Source organism: Colobus angolensis, unplaced genomic scaffold, assembly GCF_000951035.1.
Source record: "Colobus angolensis palliatus isolate OR3802 unplaced genomic scaffold, Cang.pa_1.0 Scaffold47, whole genome shotgun sequence".
Lineage (NCBI taxonomy): Eukaryota > Metazoa > Chordata > Mammalia > Primates > Cercopithecidae > Colobus > Colobus angolensis.
This window is the reverse complement of record NW_012118154.1, coordinates 4,033,057-4,054,850: the sequence shown is the minus strand read 5'-3', so window position 1 is coordinate 4,054,850 and position 21,794 is coordinate 4,033,057. Positions and strand designations below refer to the sequence as shown.

Genomic DNA, 21,794 nt, shown 5'->3' with positions numbered 1-21,794 from the left:
CTCCCAAAGTGCTGGGATTACAGGCATGAGCCACCATGCCCGGCCTCTTTTCTTTTTTTAAGAGAGAGAGTCTTGCTGTCTTGCCCAGGTTGGAGTACAATGGCACCTTCTTAGCTCACTGTAGCCCCAAACTCCTTGGTTCAAGCAATCCTTTTGTCTCAGTCTCCCTGAGTAGCTGGAAATTCGGGTGTGTGCCACCACACCCAGCTAATTTTTTATTTTTTGTAGAGATGAGGTCTCACTATATTGGTCAGACTGGTCTGGAACTCCTGACATCAAGCCATCCTCCCACCTCAGCCTCCCAAAGTGACAGGATTACAGGTGTGAGCCACCGGGTCTGCTCCACCCCTCATTTTTAATTCGACCTAGGTTGTCATGTTTGTACCACACAGAACACCTCCATCCACTCAAATCACAGCTGACATTAAACTAGGAGTGGACACCACACCCAAGGTCAGCCAGTCCAATCAGATGGCCTCTAAACTGGACCTAAAAACTGAGACACCGATGTCTCTCTAAATGCCTAGAGGCTCAGCTAGAGTCAGTATCACAGCCACAGCTGGTCAAACTCATGTGTGAACTGAAGTTATGAGGGGCGAGAACCTTGGATGCTGGTCTAGCAAGAAAAAAGAGCAGATGTGCAGGAGAGGCGGACCCAGGAGACTATGCAGGCCCACAGAAAAGGGCCAGCTAGCTGCCTCAGTTCCTGATAGTGCCCCTGTTCCCAGCTCCAGTTCTCATGAAGTCCAGTGACGCCACACTTCCATGAGATCTCAGTCCCTTTATGTGGACCAGTGTGAGCAGATTTCTGCTCCTTGGCAACTTGTGATCACTAAAGGCATCTGGGAAACTAAATGCTCAAGTACCAGACAGAAAGCAAGGTATGAAAGAGGGAGCCAATTCATGCACAGAAGGGGAACCCCAGTGACTTCTGTCCCCAGTTACCTGTGGATGGAGTGAGGTCTGGTTTGGGCTCCAGGGGTTGGAAAGAATGTTGGCTCTGAAAAGAGGGGCCCAACAGGAGGCTAAGATCTGAGGAGGAACTGCAAAGAACAGGAGGTGCTCCAGGTAGCTCGTCCCTTGCTTCCCGGCTCTGCTGCAATACAGGCTTCAGGGCCACGGCCACAGGAGGCATAGTCCAGGCCGTCCTCTCCTCCTTCTCCGGTTCCTGAGGCCCGGGGCTGGAGGGTCCAGCAGGAGGAGCCTGACCAGGAGAAAGGCAGAAAGAAGGGTCAAAGTGCAGCAGGTTTAAAGAGGTAAGACATGGTACAAACACTTTCGTAAGATTATAAATTTCCGGGTACAGTGGCTCACACCCGGAATCCCAACACTGGGAGGATCGTTTGAGGCTAGGAGTTTGAACCAGCCTTGGCAACATAGAGAGACTCTATCTCTACAAAAGATTTAAAAATTAGCTGGGGGCAATGGCACGTGTGTGTAGTCCTAGCTACTCGGCAAGCCGAGGAGGGAGGATTGCCTGAGCCCAGCCTGGGCAACAGAGTGAGACCTTGTCTCAAATAAATAAATAATAAATATATAAATAAATAAAATTAAAATTAAAATATCCTAATTTTTTCTTCTTTTTCTTTGAGATGAGGTCTTATTATGTTGCCTAGGCTAGTCTTGAACTCCTGAGCTCAAGTGATCCTTCTGCTTTAGCCTCCCATATAGCTGAGGTTATAGACACACCACCACACCTGCTAGAATTTCGTAATTAAAAGAAGGAAGTGGGAAGTACCAACATACGAAGGGCTAGGAAGTGAGACTCCCTACTCTACTCTGGGGCAGGACTTGGCAACAATTTTTGGCCCTTTCCGTCATAATTAATTCAGCTGTCCCTCCACAAAACTAGTACCACATATCATTTGTCCCCTCTTGGGACTGGGAGACTAGAGTTATGCCCAATGGAATGGGGCCAGTCTAAGTAAGCTATGGCCATGGAAAAAAGATTTTGCTGAGGCAGTTGTTATTTGTAAAGTCCACTGATTTTTTCCCCCTGATATAGGCCTTAGGAGCTGAACTTAGTACTTCCCTTGGGAGGGAGCTAGATTTCCAAAGAAGGAATCTAGAACATAGTTCTTGCTGGGCATGGTAGCTTATGCCTGGAATCCCAGCACTTTGGCAGTTAGAGGTGGGAGGATCACTTGAGCCCAGGAGTTCGAGGCTGCAGTGAGCTATGATCATACCAGTATACTCCAGCCTGAGCAACACAGTGAGACCCTGCCTCAAAAATAAAAATAAAAACAGAACACAATGGAGAAGCGTAGCTCACGGGGCAATGCTTACTGAAGGGTTGGGCGGTGGGAGAGTGGTGCTGAGCAGCTGGTTGGCCTCATCCCAGTGGGCCTGCAGCATGGCCTGCAGTCTTTCCACCAGCTCCACCCGCTGCTCTTCCAGCTGCTGGTTCCCATTCTGCAGTTCGCGCACTCGCGCTTGCTCCCGGGCCAGTCTGAAGAAAAGAGAGAAGTGACTCAGGGCCTTTAAGGAAGCAGAGACTTGGGGGCTAAAAAGAGCCAGAAGGGAATGTCGGACATCTGACATTCTGAAAGAAGCTGAGGCCCATGTAGAGGAGGACAGACCAATCAAGGGAGCAGCTCTTTAGCGTTCTCAGTTTGGACTCTACCCATGGGAAAGGGGCTGGGGCCTGAAAGGGGCACTCTGGGGACCAGGACCTGAGCTCGTAGTCCTCAGCCACCTGCTGTTGCCGCTCCTCTCGCTCTGCCATTTCCACCTTGAACTGAGCTAGCTGACTGGCTAGCTCCTGCTGGTGCTGTCCACTCAGGTCCTGCAGCTGCTTCCTGCAGGGCACAGGTAGGAGAAGAGGACTGAGACTGGAGACAGAAGAAGTGACCAACTGAGAAAAAGACATCATGTGTGCATGTGACAGTGACCCAGATAGCCAGTCAGCTAGCCTGGCCATTGCACAGGAAGCAGCAAGGACAAAGCTGGGGTCTTAGGATGGGTTCCTCAGAAGCAGAGACTTAAATAAATTTATTTTGGGAGCATTTCCAGAAAATCTTGGCAGCTGAATGGGGGTGAGAAGTGAGGCCGGGCTGGGAGGAGGCTCAGTCCGACAGAGCAGCTCTGGAGACAGCGCAGGTCATACCTCAGCACTGTCTCAGCAAAGGAGCTGGACCATCTATCATTCTGCACCCATCAGTTCTTAGTTAAGGGCTACTCTCTATGGGATGAAAATTCCCACGCACTTCTGGCTTTCCAGGAATACATGAAGGCAGCCCTCCCAAGAGAGACTCAGGGCCAGGCTGACGGGAGTTAGCGCACTCTGGAAGTCACAGTGCTGGACCATGGCAAAGGGATTGAAGGGAAACTAATGATACCTGCTGTGGCTGAGAGAAGTGACACCCAGTGAGTCCCATGTACCTGTGATGTTCCCTGAGGGAGGCTGCTTGCCGTAGGCTGCTCTCCTGAGCCTGCGCCAGCCGCTCTGTCACCCGCTGCTCCAGCTGCACAGCCAGCTCCGACTCCAGCTGGATCCGCTGGCTTTCATACCGGGCCTGGGAGTGAAGGAAGGTGGGATAACGGCCCAAATCTGTATGGGCTTACAAGAGGATGGCGGATATAATGTAGACAAAATCCAGTACAAACTTTCCCCTCATATGAGATGAAGAACAAGAATTTTGCCTCAAGGAGTGAAAGAGGTTCCCTTTCCTTATTAAACCATGAGATATTCACACTTTAAACATACATCAAAGTGAAAATGACTTTGGGTGAAAGACATAAATTTCTTAGATAAAATGGAAGTTCGATAGAGCAATCAAATCCATTCTGTGTCTGAGATAACATACCCTGAGTAGAGTACCTGAAAGCCAGTAGGCATTCAATAAATGTTAGTGCCTCTTCCTCCTTAAGCAGTCAACCTGTAAGTGTCTCCATTTTCTCAGCCACAGTCCTTCAACTCACTAAAATCTGATTTCCACGTATAGTACTTTACCATAAAGAATTCAATTTCTTTTCTTTTCCTTTTTTTTGAAACCGAGTTCTGCTCTGTCACCCAGGCTGGAGTGCAGCGGCGTGATCTCAGCTCACTGCAACCTCTGCCTCCCAGGTTCAAGCAATTCTCCTGCCTCAGCCTCCCGAGTAGCTGCAACTACAGGTGTGTGCCACCAGGCCTGGCTAATTTTTTGTATTTTTAGTAGTGACGGGGTTTTTACTGTGTTAGCCAGAAGGGTCTCAATCTCCTGACCTCATGATCTGCCCATCTCAGCTTTCCAAAGTACTGAGATTACAGGTGTGAGCCACTGCGCATGGCCCAAAATAACTCAATTTCTAAATCCAAATAGTGGTTATTTCTCAGCCCCTACTTTTGAGAAAGGGTCTTGCTCTGTTGTTCAGCCTAAAGTGCAGTGGTGTGATCATGGCTCACTGCAGTCTTGACCTCCCAGACTCAAGTGATCCTCCCACCTCAGCCTCCAGAGTAGCTGGAACTGCAAGCTCGTGTCACCACACACAGCTAATCTTTTTATTTTTTGTAGAGATGGGGTCTCACTATGTTGCCCAGGCTGGTCTCAAATTCTTGGACTCAAGCAATCCTCCCACTTCAGCTTCCCAAAGTGCTGGGCCACCACACCTGGCCTATTTTCCCTTAAAAGAGAAAACTTGCTCCCCAAGAACCAAATTTTAACTCAAACTCTTTATACAGTAACTTACTCTTATTAAAGTTTGGGTCTTTTCTGATTATTAAAGTAACATATACTTGTTTTAGAAAATTTGGAAAATACAGAAATGTATTAAAAAACTAAGAATCACCCATAATTCCACTTCCACCCAGAGTTCATTGCTCTGCAGGTTTTAGCTTTGTCCACTGAATCTGAGCTACTCCAACTTTCCAAATCTTGTTATAGACCATCTTCCAAAGCGTTCACGTCTTTTCCCATAGGAAATGACATATAAACACGTAACATATAAAAAAAAGTAATCAAATCTGGTTTCTTTACAAAGTGATTTCCTACAAAACCTCTATTTTCCAAATTCCTATGAGCTAGAGACTCGGATACAGACTACTGAGCATTTATTAAAATAACAACAAGAGAACAAAGAGGAAAGAGGGTAGGGGGGCTCATCTCCAGACTCCCCCCCGGCTCCTCATGCTACTCGGGGCATGGTGCCCACTTTTCTTCCGTGCGGGAGGTTTTTCAGTCTTGGGGGCTGTAGCAGGGCGGCGAGGGACAGACTGGGAGGGAATCTGAGAGTTGAGGGAAGAGAGAGGAAGAAGTCAGCGTCAGATTCCCCACACCACTGAGGAAAGGCACGTGGAGAGGGCCAGATGAGTCTGCAGGGAGGAAAGGCCATGCTACAGAACGCGGGGGTGGAATGGAGGGGCCATCCAGGAGTGTGCAGAGGTGAAGGAACTGGTCAGTGAGAGCCCTTTTCTCCCCTGGTCCCTGCCTGACTTTCCCTCACCTCTTTCCGGGGGATCTCACCCAAGCGGGAGTCTATGTTCCTTCTGGGGACATTATCCCCTTGGCCATCAGTCCTGCCACACAAATCAAAGGTATGAGGATGGGGAGCTGTGTCCCCCCGGTTACCCAATACTGAATGGAAGAACCACTCCCCAATTCTCTCTCTTAAGAATAAGATCAAACTCGATAGACCTGGGCATCAACTGGGAGGAGACATTAGTGGAAGCAAATAATGAGTTATACTAGCTAGTCAAAATTCTAGGATTCTGAGTTTTGAGCTGAGGGGTAAAGAGGAAAAAAACAAAGGTAAAGAGACCCGGGGAAAAGATTTTTTTGTTTAGAAGAAAAAAGCAATAGAAAGGAAGAGACAAAAGAAAGGTGTGGGGTAGTAAGAGAAGAAGATCTGTGGATCCACCTCTCATCCTTCACTTTTCTTCCCAGAAAGGGACAATGACTCAATTCAGGGTAAAACACACCCACTCCACTCCCCATAATCCAGCTTCCACCCTGCGAATCCTTCCTCCTTTCTCCCAGGCTTGTACCCGCTGTGTTCCAGCCTCTTCAGGTAGAGCAGGAGATCCTCAGCAGGCAGAGCCCCCCAGCCCCGAGCCTGGTAGAGTCGCAACAGTTGAGACACCTCCATCAGCTGCCTTGGGAATGTGAGCCCATCTCCACCTGACAGACATAGCAATAATCACAGGTGTCATCCTAGGGCCCCTCTCCCCAGCCCTCAGCCCATTTCCCCAGGAATTCAGAAGGGCAGTAAGTACCTGTACTGGATACACACTCAGGACTGTCCCTCTTTTTTTCCCTAGTAAACCAGGACGTGCTCACCTCTCTCTGGGGAACCACTGCTGGGACCACTGCCTTGTGAATGGGAGGACGGAAGCTCCTGGCCCCGGAAAAGACTGGATGCCATGGCTAAGGGAACTTTGGTTTTGTGGACAGGGGGTGGAATACGTGGCACTTGAGGGGCTTCCTCCCAAGATGGGACAGTCAGAGGACCTAGCAAAATGAAAGAGAGCCAAGAATCAGGAAATGGGGCAAAAAACCAAGGAAGTCCCACCATCCAGCATTCATAAGGCTTTATTGCCTTTGCCAGCTCCTAAAACTTCATCCTAGATAACCAACTCCGATCTTTCCTAGGCCCCAGCCCCAACTTTCTTCAGAGTTGGAACTCACCAGACTTAGGGGGCAACAGATCGACAGCAGGGTTCTCATTGTTCTGGGACACTGTCTCCAGCAACTGTGGGTGAATAAGATAGTCAAGTTACCCAGGGACTGATAGAGAAAAAGGCCTAGGGATCTAAGAGAAGAAGCTGGGATGAAGAGTTAGTCATAAACAGGGAATGAGGTCAGAGTCCCAGATTCCCAGAGCAGAAAGAGGAAAAGAGAAAGGGAAGAAGAAAATGAGCTAGTCTGGGTAGAATCTCTCTTACCTGGTGCAAAAAATTCTTGAGGCCCTCCAGCTGAGCAGGTGGCAGCCCTTGCTTTAGGAGGCCCTCCCCGTCAGGTCCAGGATCTTCCTCAGGGAATGGCCTTTCTGCCCTATGGTCGGGATGGAAGGCCCCAAGTGCAGAGAAGGCCCCAGCTATAAAGTGAAACAGGTGTGGGTGGGTGCAAGTGTGCTCAAGGGGGAAGCGGCTCCTCCACAAATCAACTCACCTAATACTCAGAAGAGAGGGGCCTATTAAATGTAAGAGGAACGTCACTGCTAGGAGAAAATGAAGATGGAAGTTTAAAGGAGCTGGAGAGGGAAGGGTTGGTTGGAGGTGACTGGGAGATAGCACAGCTGAACTCTAGACAGAAATATAGACAGAAGAAGAAAGCTGTGGTACTCAAACTCTAAACAAATAAATACTCTCACCAACTCCCTGAAGAATGGAAATGAGTAACACACATGTTCTGATCTCTTCCCCAGAATAGCCCCATTCTTTTATTATTCTCACATAATTAAAAAATTTTTAATTGTGATACAACTAATCTCTCTCTTTTTTTTTGAGACAGAGCCTATATCTGTCGCCCAGGCTGGAGTGCAGTGGTGCGATCTCGACTCACTGCAACCTCCGCCTCCTGGGTTCACTCCATTCTCCCACCGAGTAGCTGGGACTACAGGCGCCCGCCACAACGCCCGGCTAATTTTTTGTGTTTTTGGTAGAGACGGGGTTTCACCGGGTTAGCCAGGATGGTCTCGATCTCCTGATCTCGTGATCCGCCCAGCCTCCCAAAGTGCTGGGATTACAGGCATGAGCCACCATGCCCGGCCTCTTTTCTTTTTTTAAGAGAGAGAGTCTTGCTGTCTTGCCCAGGTTGGAGTACAATGGCACCTTCTTAGCTCACTGTAGCCCCAAACTCCTTGGTTCAAGCAATCCTTTTGTCTCAGTCTCCCTGAGTAGCTGGAAATTCGGGTGTGTGCCACCACACCCAGCTAATTTTTTATTTTTTGTAGAGATGAGGTCTCACTATATTGGTCAGACTGGTCTGGAACTCCTGACATCAAGCCATCCTCCCACCTCAGCCTCCCAAAGTGACAGGATTACAGGTGTGAGCCACCGGGTCTGCTCCACCCCTCATTTTTAATTCGACCTAGGTTGTCATGTTTGTACCACACAGAACACCTCCATCCACTCAAATCACAGCTGACATTAAACTAGGAGTGGACACCACACCCAAGGTCAGCCAGTCCAATCAGATGGCCTCTAAACTGGACCTAAAAACTGAGACACCGATGTCTCTCTAAATGCCTAGAGGCTCAGCTAGAGTCAGTATCACAGCCACAGCTGGTCAAACTCATGTGTGAACTGAAGTTATGAGGGGCGAGAACCTTGGATGCTGGTCTAGCAAGAAAAAAGAGCAGATGTGCAGGAGAGGCGGACCCAGGAGACTATGCAGGCCCACAGAAAAGGGCCAGCTAGCTGCCTCAGTTCCTGATAGTGCCCCTGTTCCCAGCTCCAGTTCTCATGAAGTCCAGTGACGCCACACTTCCATGAGATCTCAGTCCCTTTATGTGGACCAGTGTGAGCAGATTTCTGCTCCTTGGCAACTTGTGATCACTAAAGGCATCTGGGAAACTAAATGCTCAAGTACCAGACAGAAAGCAAGGTATGAAAGAGGGAGCCAATTCATGCACAGAAGGGGAACCCCAGTGACTTCTGTCCCCAGTTACCTGTGGATGGAGTGAGGTCTGGTTTGGGCTCCAGGGGTTGGAAAGAATGTTGGCTCTGAAAAGAGGGGCCCAACAGGAGGCTAAGATCTGAGGAGGAACTGCAAAGAACAGGAGGTGCTCCAGGTAGCTCGTCCCTTGCTTCCCGGCTCTGCTGCAATACAGGCTTCAGGGCCACGGCCACAGGAGGCATAGTCCAGGCCGTCCTCTCCTCCTTCTCCGGTTCCTGAGGCCCGGGGCTGGAGGGTCCAGCAGGAGGAGCCTGACCAGGAGAAAGGCAGAAAGAAGGGTCAAAGTGCAGCAGGTTTAAAGAGGTAAGACATGGTACAAACACTTTCGTAAGATTATAAATTTCCGGGTACAGTGGCTCACACCCGGAATCCCAACACTGGGAGGATCGTTTGAGGCTAGGAGTTTGAACCAGCCTTGGCAACATAGAGAGACTCTATCTCTACAAAAGATTTAAAAATTAGCTGGGGGCAATGGCACGTGTGTGTAGTCCTAGCTACTCGGCAAGCCGAGGAGGGAGGATTGCCTGAGCCCAGCCTGGGCAACAGAGTGAGACCTTGTCTCAAATAAATAAATAATAAATATATAAATAAATAAAATTAAAATTAAAATATCCTAATTTTTTCTTCTTTTTCTTTGAGATGAGGTCTTATTATGTTGCCTAGGCTAGTCTTGAACTCCTGAGCTCAAGTGATCCTTCTGCTTTAGCCTCCCATATAGCTGAGGTTATAGACACACCACCACACCTGCTAGAATTTCGTAATTAAAAGAAGGAAGTGGGAAGTACCAACATACGAAGGGCTAGGAAGTGAGACTCCCTACTCTACTCTGGGGCAGGACTTGGCAACAATTTTTGGCCCTTTCCGTCATAATTAATTCAGCTGTCCCTCCACAAAACTAGTACCACATATCATTTGTCCCCTCTTGGGACTGGGAGACTAGAGTTATGCCCAATGGAATGGGGCCAGTCTAAGTAAGCTATGGCCATGGAAAAAAGATTTTGCTGAGGCAGTTGTTATTTGTAAAGTCCACTGATTTTTTCCCCCTGATATAGGCCTTAGGAGCTGAACTTAGTACTTCCCTTGGGAGGGAGCTAGATTTCCAAAGAAGGAATCTAGAACATAGTTCTTGCTGGGCATGGTAGCTTATGCCTGGAATCCCAGCACTTTGGCAGTTAGAGGTGGGAGGATCACTTGAGCCCAGGAGTTCGAGGCTGCAGTGAGCTATGATCATACCAGTATACTCCAGCCTGAGCAACACAGTGAGACCCTGCCTCAAAAATAAAAATAAAAACAGAACACAATGGAGAAGCGTAGCTCACGGGGCAATGCTTACTGAAGGGTTGGGCGGTGGGAGAGTGGTGCTGAGCAGCTGGTTGGCCTCATCCCAGTGGGCCTGCAGCATGGCCTGCAGTCTTTCCACCAGCTCCACCCGCTGCTCTTCCAGCTGCTGGTTCCCATTCTGCAGTTCGCGCACTCGCGCTTGCTCCCGGGCCAGTCTGAAGAAAAGAGAGAAGTGACTCAGGGCCTTTAAGGAAGCAGAGACTTGGGGGCTAAAAAGAGCCAGAAGGGAATGTCGGACATCTGACATTCTGAAAGAAGCTGAGGCCCATGTAGAGGAGGACAGACCAATCAAGGGAGCAGCTCTTTAGCGTTCTCAGTTTGGACTCTACCCATGGGAAAGGGGCTGGGGCCTGAAAGGGGCACTCTGGGGACCAGGACCTGAGCTCGTAGTCCTCAGCCACCTGCTGTTGCCGCTCCTCTCGCTCTGCCATTTCCACCTTGAACTGAGCTAGCTGACTGGCTAGCTCCTGCTGGTGCTGTCCACTCAGGTCCTGCAGCTGCTTCCTGCAGGGCACAGGTAGGAGAAGAGGACTGAGACTGGAGACAGAAGAAGTGACCAACTGAGAAAAAGACATCATGTGTGCATGTGACAGTGACCCAGATAGCCAGTCAGCTAGCCTGGCCATTGCACAGGAAGCAGCAAGGACAAAGCTGGGGTCTTAGGATGGGTTCCTCAGAAGCAGAGACTTAAATAAATTTATTTTGGGAGCATTTCCAGAAAATCTTGGCAGCTGAATGGGGGTGAGAAGTGAGGCCGGGCTGGGAGGAGGCTCAGTCCGACAGAGCAGCTCTGGAGACAGCGCAGGTCATACCTCAGCACTGTCTCAGCAAAGGAGCTGGACCATCTATCATTCTGCACCCATCAGTTCTTAGTTAAGGGCTACTCTCTATGGGATGAAAATTCCCACGCACTTCTGGCTTTCCAGGAATACATGAAGGCAGCCCTCCCAAGAGAGACTCAGGGCCAGGCTGACGGGAGTTAGCGCACTCTGGAAGTCACAGTGCTGGACCATGGCAAAGGGATTGAAGGGAAACTAATGATACCTGCTGTGGCTGAGAGAAGTGACACCCAGTGAGTCCCATGTACCTGTGATGTTCCCTGAGGGAGGCTGCTTGCCGTAGGCTGCTCTCCTGAGCCTGCGCCAGCCGCTCTGTCACCCGCTGCTCCAGCTGCACAGCCAGCTCCGACTCCAGCTGGATCCGCTGGCTTTCATACCGGGCCTGGGAGTGAAGGAAGGTGGGATAACGGCCCAAATCTGTATGGGCTTACAAGAGGATGGCGGATATAATGTAGACAAAATCCAGTACAAACTTTCCCCTCATATGAGATGAAGAACAAGAATTTTGCCTCAAGGAGTGAAAGAGGTTCCCTTTCCTTATTAAACCATGAGATATTCACACTTTAAACATACATCAAAGTGAAAATGACTTTGGGTGAAAGACATAAATTTCTTAGATAAAATGGAAGTTCGATAGAGCAATCAAATCCATTCTGTGTCTGAGATAACATACCCTGAGTAGAGTACCTGAAAGCCAGTAGGCATTCAATAAATGTTAGTGCCTCTTCCTCCTTAAGCAGTCAACCTGTAAGTGTCTCCATTTTCTCAGCCACAGTCCTTCAACTCACTAAAATCTGATTTCCACGTATAGTACTTTACCATAAAGAATTCAATTTCTTTTCTTTTCCTTTTTTTTGAAACCGAGTTCTGCTCTGTCACCCAGGCTGGAGTGCAGCGGCGTGATCTCAGCTCACTGCAACCTCTGCCTCCCAGGTTCAAGCAATTCTCCTGCCTCAGCCTCCCGAGTAGCTGCAACTACAGGTGTGTGCCACCAGGCCTGGCTAATTTTTTGTATTTTTAGTAGTGACGGGGTTTTTACTGTGTTAGCCAGAAGGGTCTCAATCTCCTGACCTCATGATCTGCCCATCTCAGCTTTCCAAAGTACTGAGATTACAGGTGTGAGCCACTGCGCATGGCCCAAAATAACTCAATTTCTAAATCCAAATAGTGGTTATTTCTCAGCCCCTACTTTTGAGAAAGGGTCTTGCTCTGTTGTTCAGCCTAAAGTGCAGTGGTGTGATCATGGCTCACTGCAGTCTTGACCTCCCAGACTCAAGTGATCCTCCCACCTCAGCCTCCAGAGTAGCTGGAACTGCAAGCTCGTGTCACCACACACAGCTAATCTTTTTATTTTTTGTAGAGATGGGGTCTCACTATGTTGCCCAGGCTGGTCTCAAATTCTTGGACTCAAGCAATCCTCCCACTTCAGCTTCCCAAAGTGCTGGGATTACAGGCATGAGCCACCACACTTGGCCCTGTCTTTTTTGAGACTTGGTCTCACTCCTGTTACCCAGGCTGGAGTGTAGTGGTGTGATCACGGCTCACTGCAGCCTCTACTTCCAGAGTTCAGTTGATCCTCCCACCTCAGCCTCCCGAGTAGCTGGGACTACAGGTCTACAGGTGCGTGTCACTATACCCAGCTAATTTTTTGTGTTGTTAGCAGAGTTTAGGTACTGCCATGTTGCGCCCAGGTTGGTCTTGAACTCCTGGGCTCAAGCAATCTGCCCGCCTCAGCCTCCCAAAGTGCTGGAATTCCAGGTGCGAGCCACCACACCCAGCTGCTTTCTTAGTCTTTATTGCATGTGATCTCATTGTAGCACCTGATGCCCTAGGTCAATTCTTTTTTTTATTATTATTATTTTTTGAGATGGAGTCCCACTCTGTTGCCCAGGCTGGAGCACAGTGGCGCAACGTGGGCTCATTGCAACGTCCGCCTCCCAGGTTCAAGCGATTCTCCTGCCTCAGCCTTTTTAGTAGCCGGGACTACAGGTGCATGCCACACACCTGGCTAATTTTTGTATTTTTAGTAGAGATGGGGTTTCACCATGTTGGCCAGGCTGGTCTCAAACTCCTGGGCTCAAGTGATCTGCCCGCCTTGGCCTCCCACAGTGTTGGGATTACAGGCATGAGCCACTACACCGGGCCAAAGGAGTGTGGTTCTCAAATGCCGGCCTCACTGGTACCTTCTTAAGTTAACCATTTATAAGGAACATAGCCTCTCAGAATGGCTTGCACCTGGAAAATTCATCAATTTGTCCTTAACACACATTTTATACATAAAAACCGAGGTCCATAAGGGTCAAAATTCTAGCTAGAAGTCAAACTAAGTGCCCAGTCCTAATGCAGTACTCTTTCCTCTTCAATGCTGTGTCTCCACCATGGGCCAGAACACAGCTCTCTCCAGTCCTTTCTGTATCCTGTAGATCAGAAAACTACAGCCCAATTCAGCCCTCCATGGCCTGTTTATATAAGCTGTTTATACAGCTGTGCCCATTTGTTTACGTACAGTTTGTAGCTACTTCTGTGGTATAACAGCAGAGTTGGGTAGTTGCAGCTGAGACCATACAACCCACAAAGCTAAAAATATTTACTGTCTGGACTTTTACAGAAAAAGTTTGCCATCTCCTGTTCTATTCCACAGCAAGAGTCTGACTAGTCTGAATTTAAAATTCAGTATGTTAGCTAGATGGAAAGTGTTTTTCAAAGTGTAATTATATCTGACAAACAATTTCTGAGTACAATTCTGTGCCAGGCCATGTGCTGTTATGGAAGTTTCATAAGTAAATTAAAAAATCATTGCCCTCCTGGGTCCCTGACCTACTCAGAGAAATTAATACAAGTTATTCAAGTAAAGAGAATTACAAAGCATATAGTTACGATTGGAATCAAGTCTCTGACAAAAACTTTCACCTGCTCTGTCGACCCACTAAGTGTGGTGTCATCTCTTAAAATAACATAAGGTATCTTTAATAGATTTAAATCTATTTAATCCTAAAAGTAACACTAGGTCAGTCTGATATATTGTGGGAAATGGTCACTCAGTGAGAAATGGCTCTGAGTTTGGGACAGAAAACTACCCAAAATACTACATAGAAACTGTTGATGGAATTAAACCCCAAATCCCTGCACTGGGAGTGTCTGCCACAACTCCTGAGGGGTCCCTCTGCCTCAGATCTACTTCTCGCAGAACAAAACCTCAAGAACTCTCTGCCTTCTGACCTGCACCAAGCTCATTTCCAGCTGCAGGGCATCTCTCTCTCTCCGAGCTGTATCCAGCTCTCCTTCCAGCCGCCGCAACTCAGACTGCACCAACGCCAACTGGTGCTGGGCCTCCCAGGCGGCCTGGGCTTCCCTCTGGCTCTTCTCCTATGAAAGACAAATCAAATGTACATAAATATGTCATTTCCTATCTCCTGGTTACCTCCACTCCCCATTTCATCCTCCCAAACCCTAAAACCCAAGCTTCGTCCTTCTCCTCCCATTTGTCTTATTTTCCCATCCCTGTTGAATTTCAGTCTTTGGCCTTTCATGTATTCAAAACCCCAGCCCTTCCTGCTGGCCCTATACTCTCAACTTTTTCTCCCACACATGGCTCTCTACTCTCCATTCCTGCCTATATATATCCCGCATATTCTAACATTCCATCCCATTCAATCATTTTGCCCTTCATCTATTCCCTAGTTCCTCAACGCTTCCAACTGCCACTTTTACCTTCTCCCTTTCCAACTGAGCCTGGTTCTCCTCCTGCAGCGCCTGGTAGTGTTCCTTAAGCTGGTGCTCTTGCTGGGCCCAGGTCTGCCGTTCTTCTTCTAGGGCAGCCCGAAGAGTCTCCAACTCGCGATGCTCACTCAATTGCCCAGCCCGAGCTGCATCCCGCTCTTCCTGCAGGGCACAGCACCGCTGCTGTTCTGCCTCCAAGCTCAGGGTCAGAGCTTGCCTTTCCTCCTCCTACAGCCACAGAAGAAAACCAAGCTCCTTAGTAGGCTCTTAGTAGGCTCTTCAGAGACCAGCAATCTGCCCTCTGACCCTCAAACAAGGTGCCTGCTGAGAATTATGCTCATTAAAAACACAATAATTAGGCTGGGCACGATGGCTCACACCTGTAATCCCAGTACTTTGGGAGGCCAAGGCAGGCAGATTACCTGAGGTCAGGAGTTTGAGACCAGCCTGGTCCAAATGGTGAAATCCCGTCTCTACTAAAAATACAACAATTAGCTGGGCATGGTGGTGGGTGCCTGTAATTCCAGCTACTTGGGAGGCTAAGGCAGGAGAATCGCTCTAACATGGGAGGTGGAGGTTGCAGTGAGCTGAGATCACACAACTGCACTCCAGCCTGGGTGACGGAGCAAGACTCCATCTCAAATAAAACCTAAAAAACCCCATAAGAGTTGACAGGCGCAGTGGCTCATGCCTGTAATCCCAGCACTTTGGGAGGCCGAGGCAGGCAGATCATCTGAGGTTAGGGGTTCGAGACCAGCCTGGCCAACATGTCTCTACTAAAAATACAAAAATTAGCTGGGCATGGTGATGCACACCTGTATTGCCAGCTACTTGGGAGGCTGAGGCAGGAGAATTGCTTGAACCTGGGAGGCGGAGGTTGCAGTGAGCCAAGATTGTGCCACTGAACTCCAGCCTGGGCAACAGAGCGAGATTCCATCTTAAAACCAACCAACAAACAAACAAAACACAATAGTTAACAAGCTCATAGGACTACAATAGATAAGAGCAGCTGCTCCAGAGCCAATCTTAGGTTTGAATCCTGCTTCTGGAATTTACTATGTGTTCTTAGGCACACATCCTTATCTGTAAACTAGAGGTTATAACAGGGTCTGCCTTCTGACCTGTTATAAAGTGAAAAGCATTAAAGTAAAAATCATATGGAAAGCATTTAGCACAGCATCAGGCACATAGTAAGTACTCAATACACAATAGTTACCACCATCATCATCAAAAGAAATTCCACTAAGACTAGAATATCCAGCCTACAATCATGAACCATCATCCATCATCAGGACTGTCAGATATATATAGTCTGTTAAGACTACAAGTACCAGCATGCATGCAGCAAGCATGCGTTATGCATGCAACAAGTTCCAAACCCGGCTACTAATTCATATGGCTAATCACCTTATCATTTCAGCTCTAAGAGAGTTGAGTGAAATGGCTGGGTATGGTGGCTCACATCTGTAATCCCAGCACTTTGGAAGGCCAAGGCGGGCAGATCGCTTGAGGTCAGGAGTTTGAGACCAGCCTGGCCACCGTGGTGAAACCCCGTCTCTACCAAAAAAATACAAAAATTAGCTGGGTGTGGTGGCATGCACCTGTAGTCCCAGCTACTTGGGAGGCTAAGGTGGCAGAATCGCTTGAACCCAGGAGGCAGACACTGCAGTGAGTTGTGATTGCACTACTGCATTCCAGCCTGGACAACAGAGCGAGACCCTGTCTCAAAAAAAAGAAAAGAAAGGAAACTTGAGTTAGTCAATTCCATACCTTTTTTGGCCATGCCCTACAGAGTTCCCAAACCAGACTGAAAAAAATCATCCAGGAAATTTCTGAAAAGATTTGGGTTCCACCACATATCTACTGAATCAAAACCTCTGCAGGTGAGTCCCAGAAATCTTTATTTTATTTTATTTTATTTTATTTTATTTTATTTTTTCAAGATGGAGTCTCACTCTGTCGCCCAGACTGGAGAGCAGTGGCGTGATCTCAGCTCACTGCAACCTCTGCCTACTGGGTTCAAGCAATTCTCCTGCCTCAGCCTACCAAGTAGCTGGGACTACAGGCATGCACCACCATGCCCAGCTAATTTTTTGTATTTTTAGTGGAGACGGGGTTTCACCTTGCTGGCCAGGCTGGTCTCGAACTCCTGACCTCGGGATCCACCCGCCTTGGTCTCCCAAAGTGCTGGGATTACAGGCATGAGCCACCGTGCCCAGCCTATATTTTAAAATAATTCCTCAGATGACGCTAATGTTCTAATGAGGATACAATTTGCAGAGTTTCTCAAACCGACTTGGTAGCAGAGATTTTTTTTTTTTTTTAATAGAATATCTAGCTGAATTACTGTTCTAAGGAACACACTTTGGGAAACAGTGCTCTGGTGCAACTCAAATTATAATCTCCCACAATCCACCAATAGCCCATAGCTCTCTAGAAGTAATTAACAGCTTCCAATGGAATTAACCCAGTTCAATCTTCTCACCAATGTCTCTCTTTCCCGTTGCTGCAGTCTGGCACTTTCCTGCTCACGATTCAGGGCCTCCATGGCCTCAGAAAGGCTTTGTTCCAGGCGGGTTACTGTCTTTCAGGAAGAGAGGAATACAGGGCAGAGGAGCTGTGGGAAATCTGTGTGTGCTATATTTTATAAAGCATTGACAATGTAAACTTGAAACTTCAGAGTTAACTAAATGACTAAGGGGCCAGACAGAAGACTACATGGTGTGGGAAAAATCAAGAAGTCATTGATGATGCAAGTTGGACAGCAGAAACGGTTAAAGGAGAAGAAAGGAGGGATGAAAAGAAATGTCAGGACAGCCACTACAAGACTGAGGTCAATCTGTTGGGAACCCTAATTCCAGAGCTATTTCTGCCCCTTTCCATCTAGAGATCTGTGACTCAGGTTCTAATGCCATATGCTCCAGGGTGCTCACCTCCTGCTGCTTGCTTCTGGTGAGCTCTGCTGCCTGGCGTTCCTCTTGAAGTCCCCTGAGAACCTCTGTCCGCTCAGCCTCATGCCGGTTCCAGCCCTCCACCACACGGGCCAGGGTCTTAGGTAGGGCAAGTAAAATGGAATTTCAAAATAACTTTTTTGCCCTCTTTTTACCACAGGGGCGGGGTCAACAGCCATCTTCTCCCAACAGTCAGCAAACCAACCCCTTGCCCAGCTCTCAGCATGCGCCAAGAAATACTAGTTCGCCACCCCCTTGTTTATTATTCCTTAATGCTCTTCATGGCGAGACCCACCCACATTTTGCTACCCTGGTACCTTGTCCAGTTGCTCAATCATGGTATCTTTCTTGCGGTCGGCAGCCACAGCCACGGCTAATTGTTGCTGTAGCTCTAACACTCGGGTCTGCAGGCTCTGAATATGGCGCTCACAGTGCTGGGGAAAAGGGTGAGGAGTCTGGGTGTTGCCCATCTTTCGTATGACCACAGCACCAAACTTTCCAGTTCCTCTAGTGGGGGAATGGGTTGGCACCAAGAAGCCTGGGTCCCAAGAACAGAATAGTTTTGGAGAGGGAGAATCAGGAAAATTCTGAAGCAAGCACCTTGAGGCTCAAGATCTCCATCATGTTTCTGTACCTTTTCAGGAGATTAGTGCTTAGATTCCAGGCTCCTCGTTTTCCTGGATCTCCTGAGTAAAAATCCCACAAACCTTTTGGCAGAGGTGCAGCAGCCCACACAGCAAAATGTGCAAAGTTACTCCTACCTTCAGAAGCTCATTGGACACAATGAGTAAACACAGCAAAGATAAACGGGAAAGCCTTTCATTCATGCCAAGGGGTTTAACATAGAGAAAGAGAGGCTTCCAAAAATGGCAACCAAGGATTTTGACTTTCCTCTGCTTTGTCTATTTCTCTGTCCCCTTCAGACACTAAGGCAGAGGCTCACAGACATAAAGGCTCAGTATATCACCAGTAGCTGTAAATCCTATGCACAAGCTAGCAGAGTTTGTGTCCACTCAGCAAACACTGAGTGTTTCTGTGTTATGTATATTCTAGACCTTAGGCAGCCAGTACTAACACAAACAAGATACGGACCCTCAAATTTTAGAGACGAGAAAAAAACAAGATATATCAGAACGATAAGCTATATGAAGGAAATAAGAGGGCGATCTGACTGACTACTTGGAAGGGAGGTGGTGCCATATTAGTTGGATGGTCAAAAAAGTCCTCCTCAGGAAAACATTTGAGTTAAGTCCCAGCTTTCAGGCTCTTCACCCTCAGCCCTTTTCAACACTTGGATCCCCTCTTTCTAATCTTTGCTGCTCTCAAAAGGAAGCCTTTGCATCTTACCTTGCGGCGGGTATGCTCTGAATCCAATGCATCTCTCAGCCCCTGACAATCTGGGGGATTGAGTGGAGGCCCTGGTCGAAGGCTGGTGTAGCGGGGAAACAGCTCCTCCAGGGCTTGGGCTGAGCTAGATGGAGACAAGTCTTGCAGGGGCCGGGTGCTGAGCAAATCAGGTAGAGAATGTTAGGGCCGGGAAAGCTTTTGGAATCCACTTGTCCAACTGTGATATTCTACAGATGAGGAAACTGAGACCCAGAGAGGGCAAGAGACTTGTCCAAAGTCGTAAAGCTACATAACCATAGCGCCATAAATAACACACAGGTCTGGGATTCGCTTAAAGGTTTCAGCAGAAACAAGCTAACTCTTTAGAGGGGAAGAACGACTGGAGGTTAAGAGAAAACCGGGTACCAGGCAGCAAATACCCGTGTTCCTGAAGGAGTAAAGCGGGTAGGAGACAGTAGAAAAAGGATGAAAACTGAAAGCTAAGTGATAAGCCTCTTGGGTTCTTAAGAGGTACAAAAGCAATAAAGGGAGAAATAAGGAACAAAACACTTGGATTTCCAAGAAAGCAAGCAAGCTAGGAGAACCCCAAGAAGAACTCACTTGAGCAAGGTGGCTGTGCTATCACTGTCAAAGGAGTCCTCTTCCCGTCTCTCTGAGCCAGCGCCAGGAATGAGGGGATCCCCTGCAGGCAGCCAGAGGGACCCCAAAGCCACAGTCAGGTAATGACAAAAACAGAGGCCACTTGAAGAAGAGAAAAGGCCTTCCTTTCCAGTTCCCTCACTCCTTCAGCCCCCCTCCCAAAGAAAGGGAGACTTTTCTCCTGAAATCTCTTGCTCAGAGGTTTTCCTCACTGCTTCCTCTGTCCACTTTCTCCCACCCCTTAAATCTAGGTTCTCCTTCATAGTTCTAGGGAAGGGGCTTACTCACGATAGGCTGTATCACGTGAGGTTTGGAGCATGGTCTGGAGCTGACCCCGAACACTTTCCATCTCAAAGATATGCTTAGAACCATCCTAGAAAAAAAGCCACACGGAAATCAGATGCAACCTGTGTTATCTGTCGCCTACCTATTGCCAGGGTAGAATTTTCACTCCAGCACTTTGGAAAACAAGAAAAACCAAACAGATACAATAAGGGATGTCCTAACCTTGAGTCAGAAATCAAACACTACAGAAGCCAGAAAGATAATGTAAATAAAACAACTGAGGAGGTATAAGACAAGAATGGTGGAGATTCTTGCCAATTCAAGAACAAATGTAAGGACTGTGTGGCTTATGGCTATCGTTTCCAAACTCTGGAAGACCTAAGCAGTCTGCAAATTGACTATGACACCTTTTCCATACGATACTAATAACTATCTTCTCTGTAACATGTTGTAGTTGACTAAACTACGTCTTAATGATGTACATGCCAAAGTTGGAACCATACTATCAAAATAGTGTTGAGCTGGAAGGATCTGAGCCGCTATCCTAAGTCCCTAGTTCCCTCTTGGCATCAAGAAACCGTCCCCATTCCAAGTGCACAGGAAATAGCTCACCAACCTATCCCATAGGTTTGCTGTATCTACTCGCAGCAGAGATGTCTCTCACAAAAAACACTAGGAAGTTCCATAATTTTCAAATTATAGTGTCCCAGGTCACTCCCTCCCTCATAAGCATGACTGCCTATGCAGTTAAAAGGAATATGAAATCCAACAAGAAGAGTTCAAATCTCATCAAAGCTTTTTATTTTGACCAACCCCAATCCCAAGACTCTCTGGTGTCTGGTGCCACAGTGGTCTCCAAGACACACTTCCCTCACCTTTTTCTTCAAGTTGTTTTCCAATCCGACTGACAAGCTTCGACTCAATTCTTGGGCTAAGCCGTCTAACCCTTCATGAGGCGGGGAGGTGGAGGGTAAATACAGTTGGGCTCGGGCCTCCGCCTGCCGGCTGAGGCGCAAAGAAGCATAGAGCTGGGAGGTCACTTCAGACGACACTTGGTTGAGCCCAGGGGGTTCTGAGGAATCACTCAGGAGATCCTCCGCCCCGAGGGGTGAACTGGGGCTGTCAGCTGATGTTGCCATGAATACAGGGAAGAGACAACCGGAGACAGCACAGAGCTGGGAGGTTCTGCTTTAGCAAAGTCCAGGAGGAAAAGTTCACGGAGAAAGATTTGGGAGAAGGGAGGAAGACTCCACGCCAAGGATCCTTGGTGAATGAAGGGCATCGAGGCTTTCTGGTTAGAGGAAAGGTTTCCACCAGTTCCAGGGCCCATGGGAGTGGGCAAAAGCATCCCTTTCCCCAGCTCCTGGGAACAGTGTTAAGAGGGTGCAGCGCAGAGGGGGTGCGGACAGAAGACCTACTGTGGGACAACAGCGCCGCTGAAGCTCCTCTTCCCAACTACGAGTGCTGGAAGCTGCAGACCAACTCCGGAACAGGCTATCCCCGGTCAGCTGAGCTCTTAAGTTCTCACGCCCAAAACGTCCCAACGGAAACGGACCCAAATCCACTAGGGGCCCATTTTCTGTCCCCCTTCCCTACTTGTCCCTCAACTGGCTCCAGTCTCAAGAGAGGGAGGAACCTCACGCTCCTCTTCACCCGTTCTATCCAGGGTCAGCTCCCTTGTACTTTCCCTCCGACCCCTCCTGGCAAGAAAGCCATAGCAAGCTTCCTTGCTCCCTAGAATCTCTCCCTCCCCACCACCCCAAAAGAAACTTTGTGAACCCTCAGTCACGCCCTAAGTCGTCCCTAAAAAGCATGCCGCCCTCAAGCCTAGCCCGAGATCCTCTACCCCGACGACCACCCGGTTCTGCCTACTCTCCACCCTTCCAGTCCTCAGCCCCAGTTTGCCAAAGTGGGGGGCAAGCGATTGGCCTCCTCCCCTGAGATCCCCCTCTCGCGCCTCCCACTATGCTCAAAACCGTTGGCAGCCTCCCGCCCACTGTCCACGGCTCCTCCTCTCGCGCCTCGATGACGTCACCCGCCCGCGAGACCACGCTCGTAGACGCTCACACACTGTATCC

The 21,794-nt window shown here is 48.5% G+C and overlaps 2 protein-coding genes across 3 annotated transcripts in view; both read right to left on the bottom strand.

Annotated features, from left to right (window-relative positions):
- The window catches only part of LOC105523691 (centrobin-like), a 57,624-nt gene extending 52,757 nt beyond the window's left edge, over positions 1-4,867 (bottom strand). The window contains exons 1-5 of the mRNA XM_011958637.1: positions 4,844-4,867; positions 3,382-3,515; positions 2,673-2,798; positions 2,287-2,449; positions 910-1,204 (exon numbers count right to left, since the gene is read on the bottom strand). Coding sequence (XP_011814027.1) covers positions 910-1,204; positions 2,287-2,449; positions 2,673-2,798; positions 3,382-3,515; positions 4,844-4,867 — 742 coding nt within the window. The remainder of the gene's footprint in view (positions 1-909; positions 1,205-2,286; positions 2,450-2,672; positions 2,799-3,381; positions 3,516-4,843) is intronic.
- A 145-nt stretch (positions 4,868-5,012) lies between these two features.
- Positions 5,013-21,794, bottom strand: CNTROB (centrobin, centrosomal BRCA2 interacting protein). Of its 2 annotated transcripts, none has more exons than XM_011958574.1 (19): positions 20,592-21,794; positions 19,720-19,804; positions 19,393-19,474; positions 18,793-18,949; positions 17,763-17,879; positions 17,428-17,544; positions 16,980-17,078; positions 14,486-14,722; positions 13,994-14,140; positions 11,023-11,156; positions 10,314-10,439; positions 9,928-10,090; positions 8,587-8,845; positions 6,860-7,011; positions 6,603-6,666; positions 6,255-6,425; positions 5,963-6,095; positions 5,422-5,494; positions 5,013-5,203 (listed from the first exon to the last, which is right to left on the bottom strand). In XM_011958574.1, exons 1-19 carry the CDS (start codon positions 20,853-20,855, stop codon positions 5,078-5,080), a joined length of 2,706 nt encoding a protein of 901 aa, XP_011813964.1. In that variant the 5' UTR covers positions 20,856-21,794; the 3' UTR covers positions 5,013-5,077. The 2 variants fall into 2 exon arrangements, with proteins under 2 accessions (XP_011813964.1, XP_011813963.1); XM_011958573.1 differs by having other exon boundaries at positions 5,015-5,203; positions 5,897-6,095.

What these genes read in the sequence shown, in the direction of transcription:
- CNTROB (XM_011958573.1), bottom strand. Translation starts at nt 20,855, where the DNA reads ATGGCAACATCAGCTGACAGCCCCAGTTCACCCCTCGGGGCGGAGGAT. An exon ending in AACGGGAAAGAGAGACATTG is followed by an intron (nt 14,723 to 16,979) that starts GTGAGAAGATTG and finishes CTGTGGCTGTAG; the next exon opens with GAGGAGGAAAGGCAAGCTCT. An exon ending in TCCCACCGCCCAACCCTTCA is followed by an intron (nt 8,846 to 9,927) that starts GTAAGCATTGCC and finishes TCTCCTGGTCAG; the next exon opens with GCTCCTCCTGCTGGACCCTC.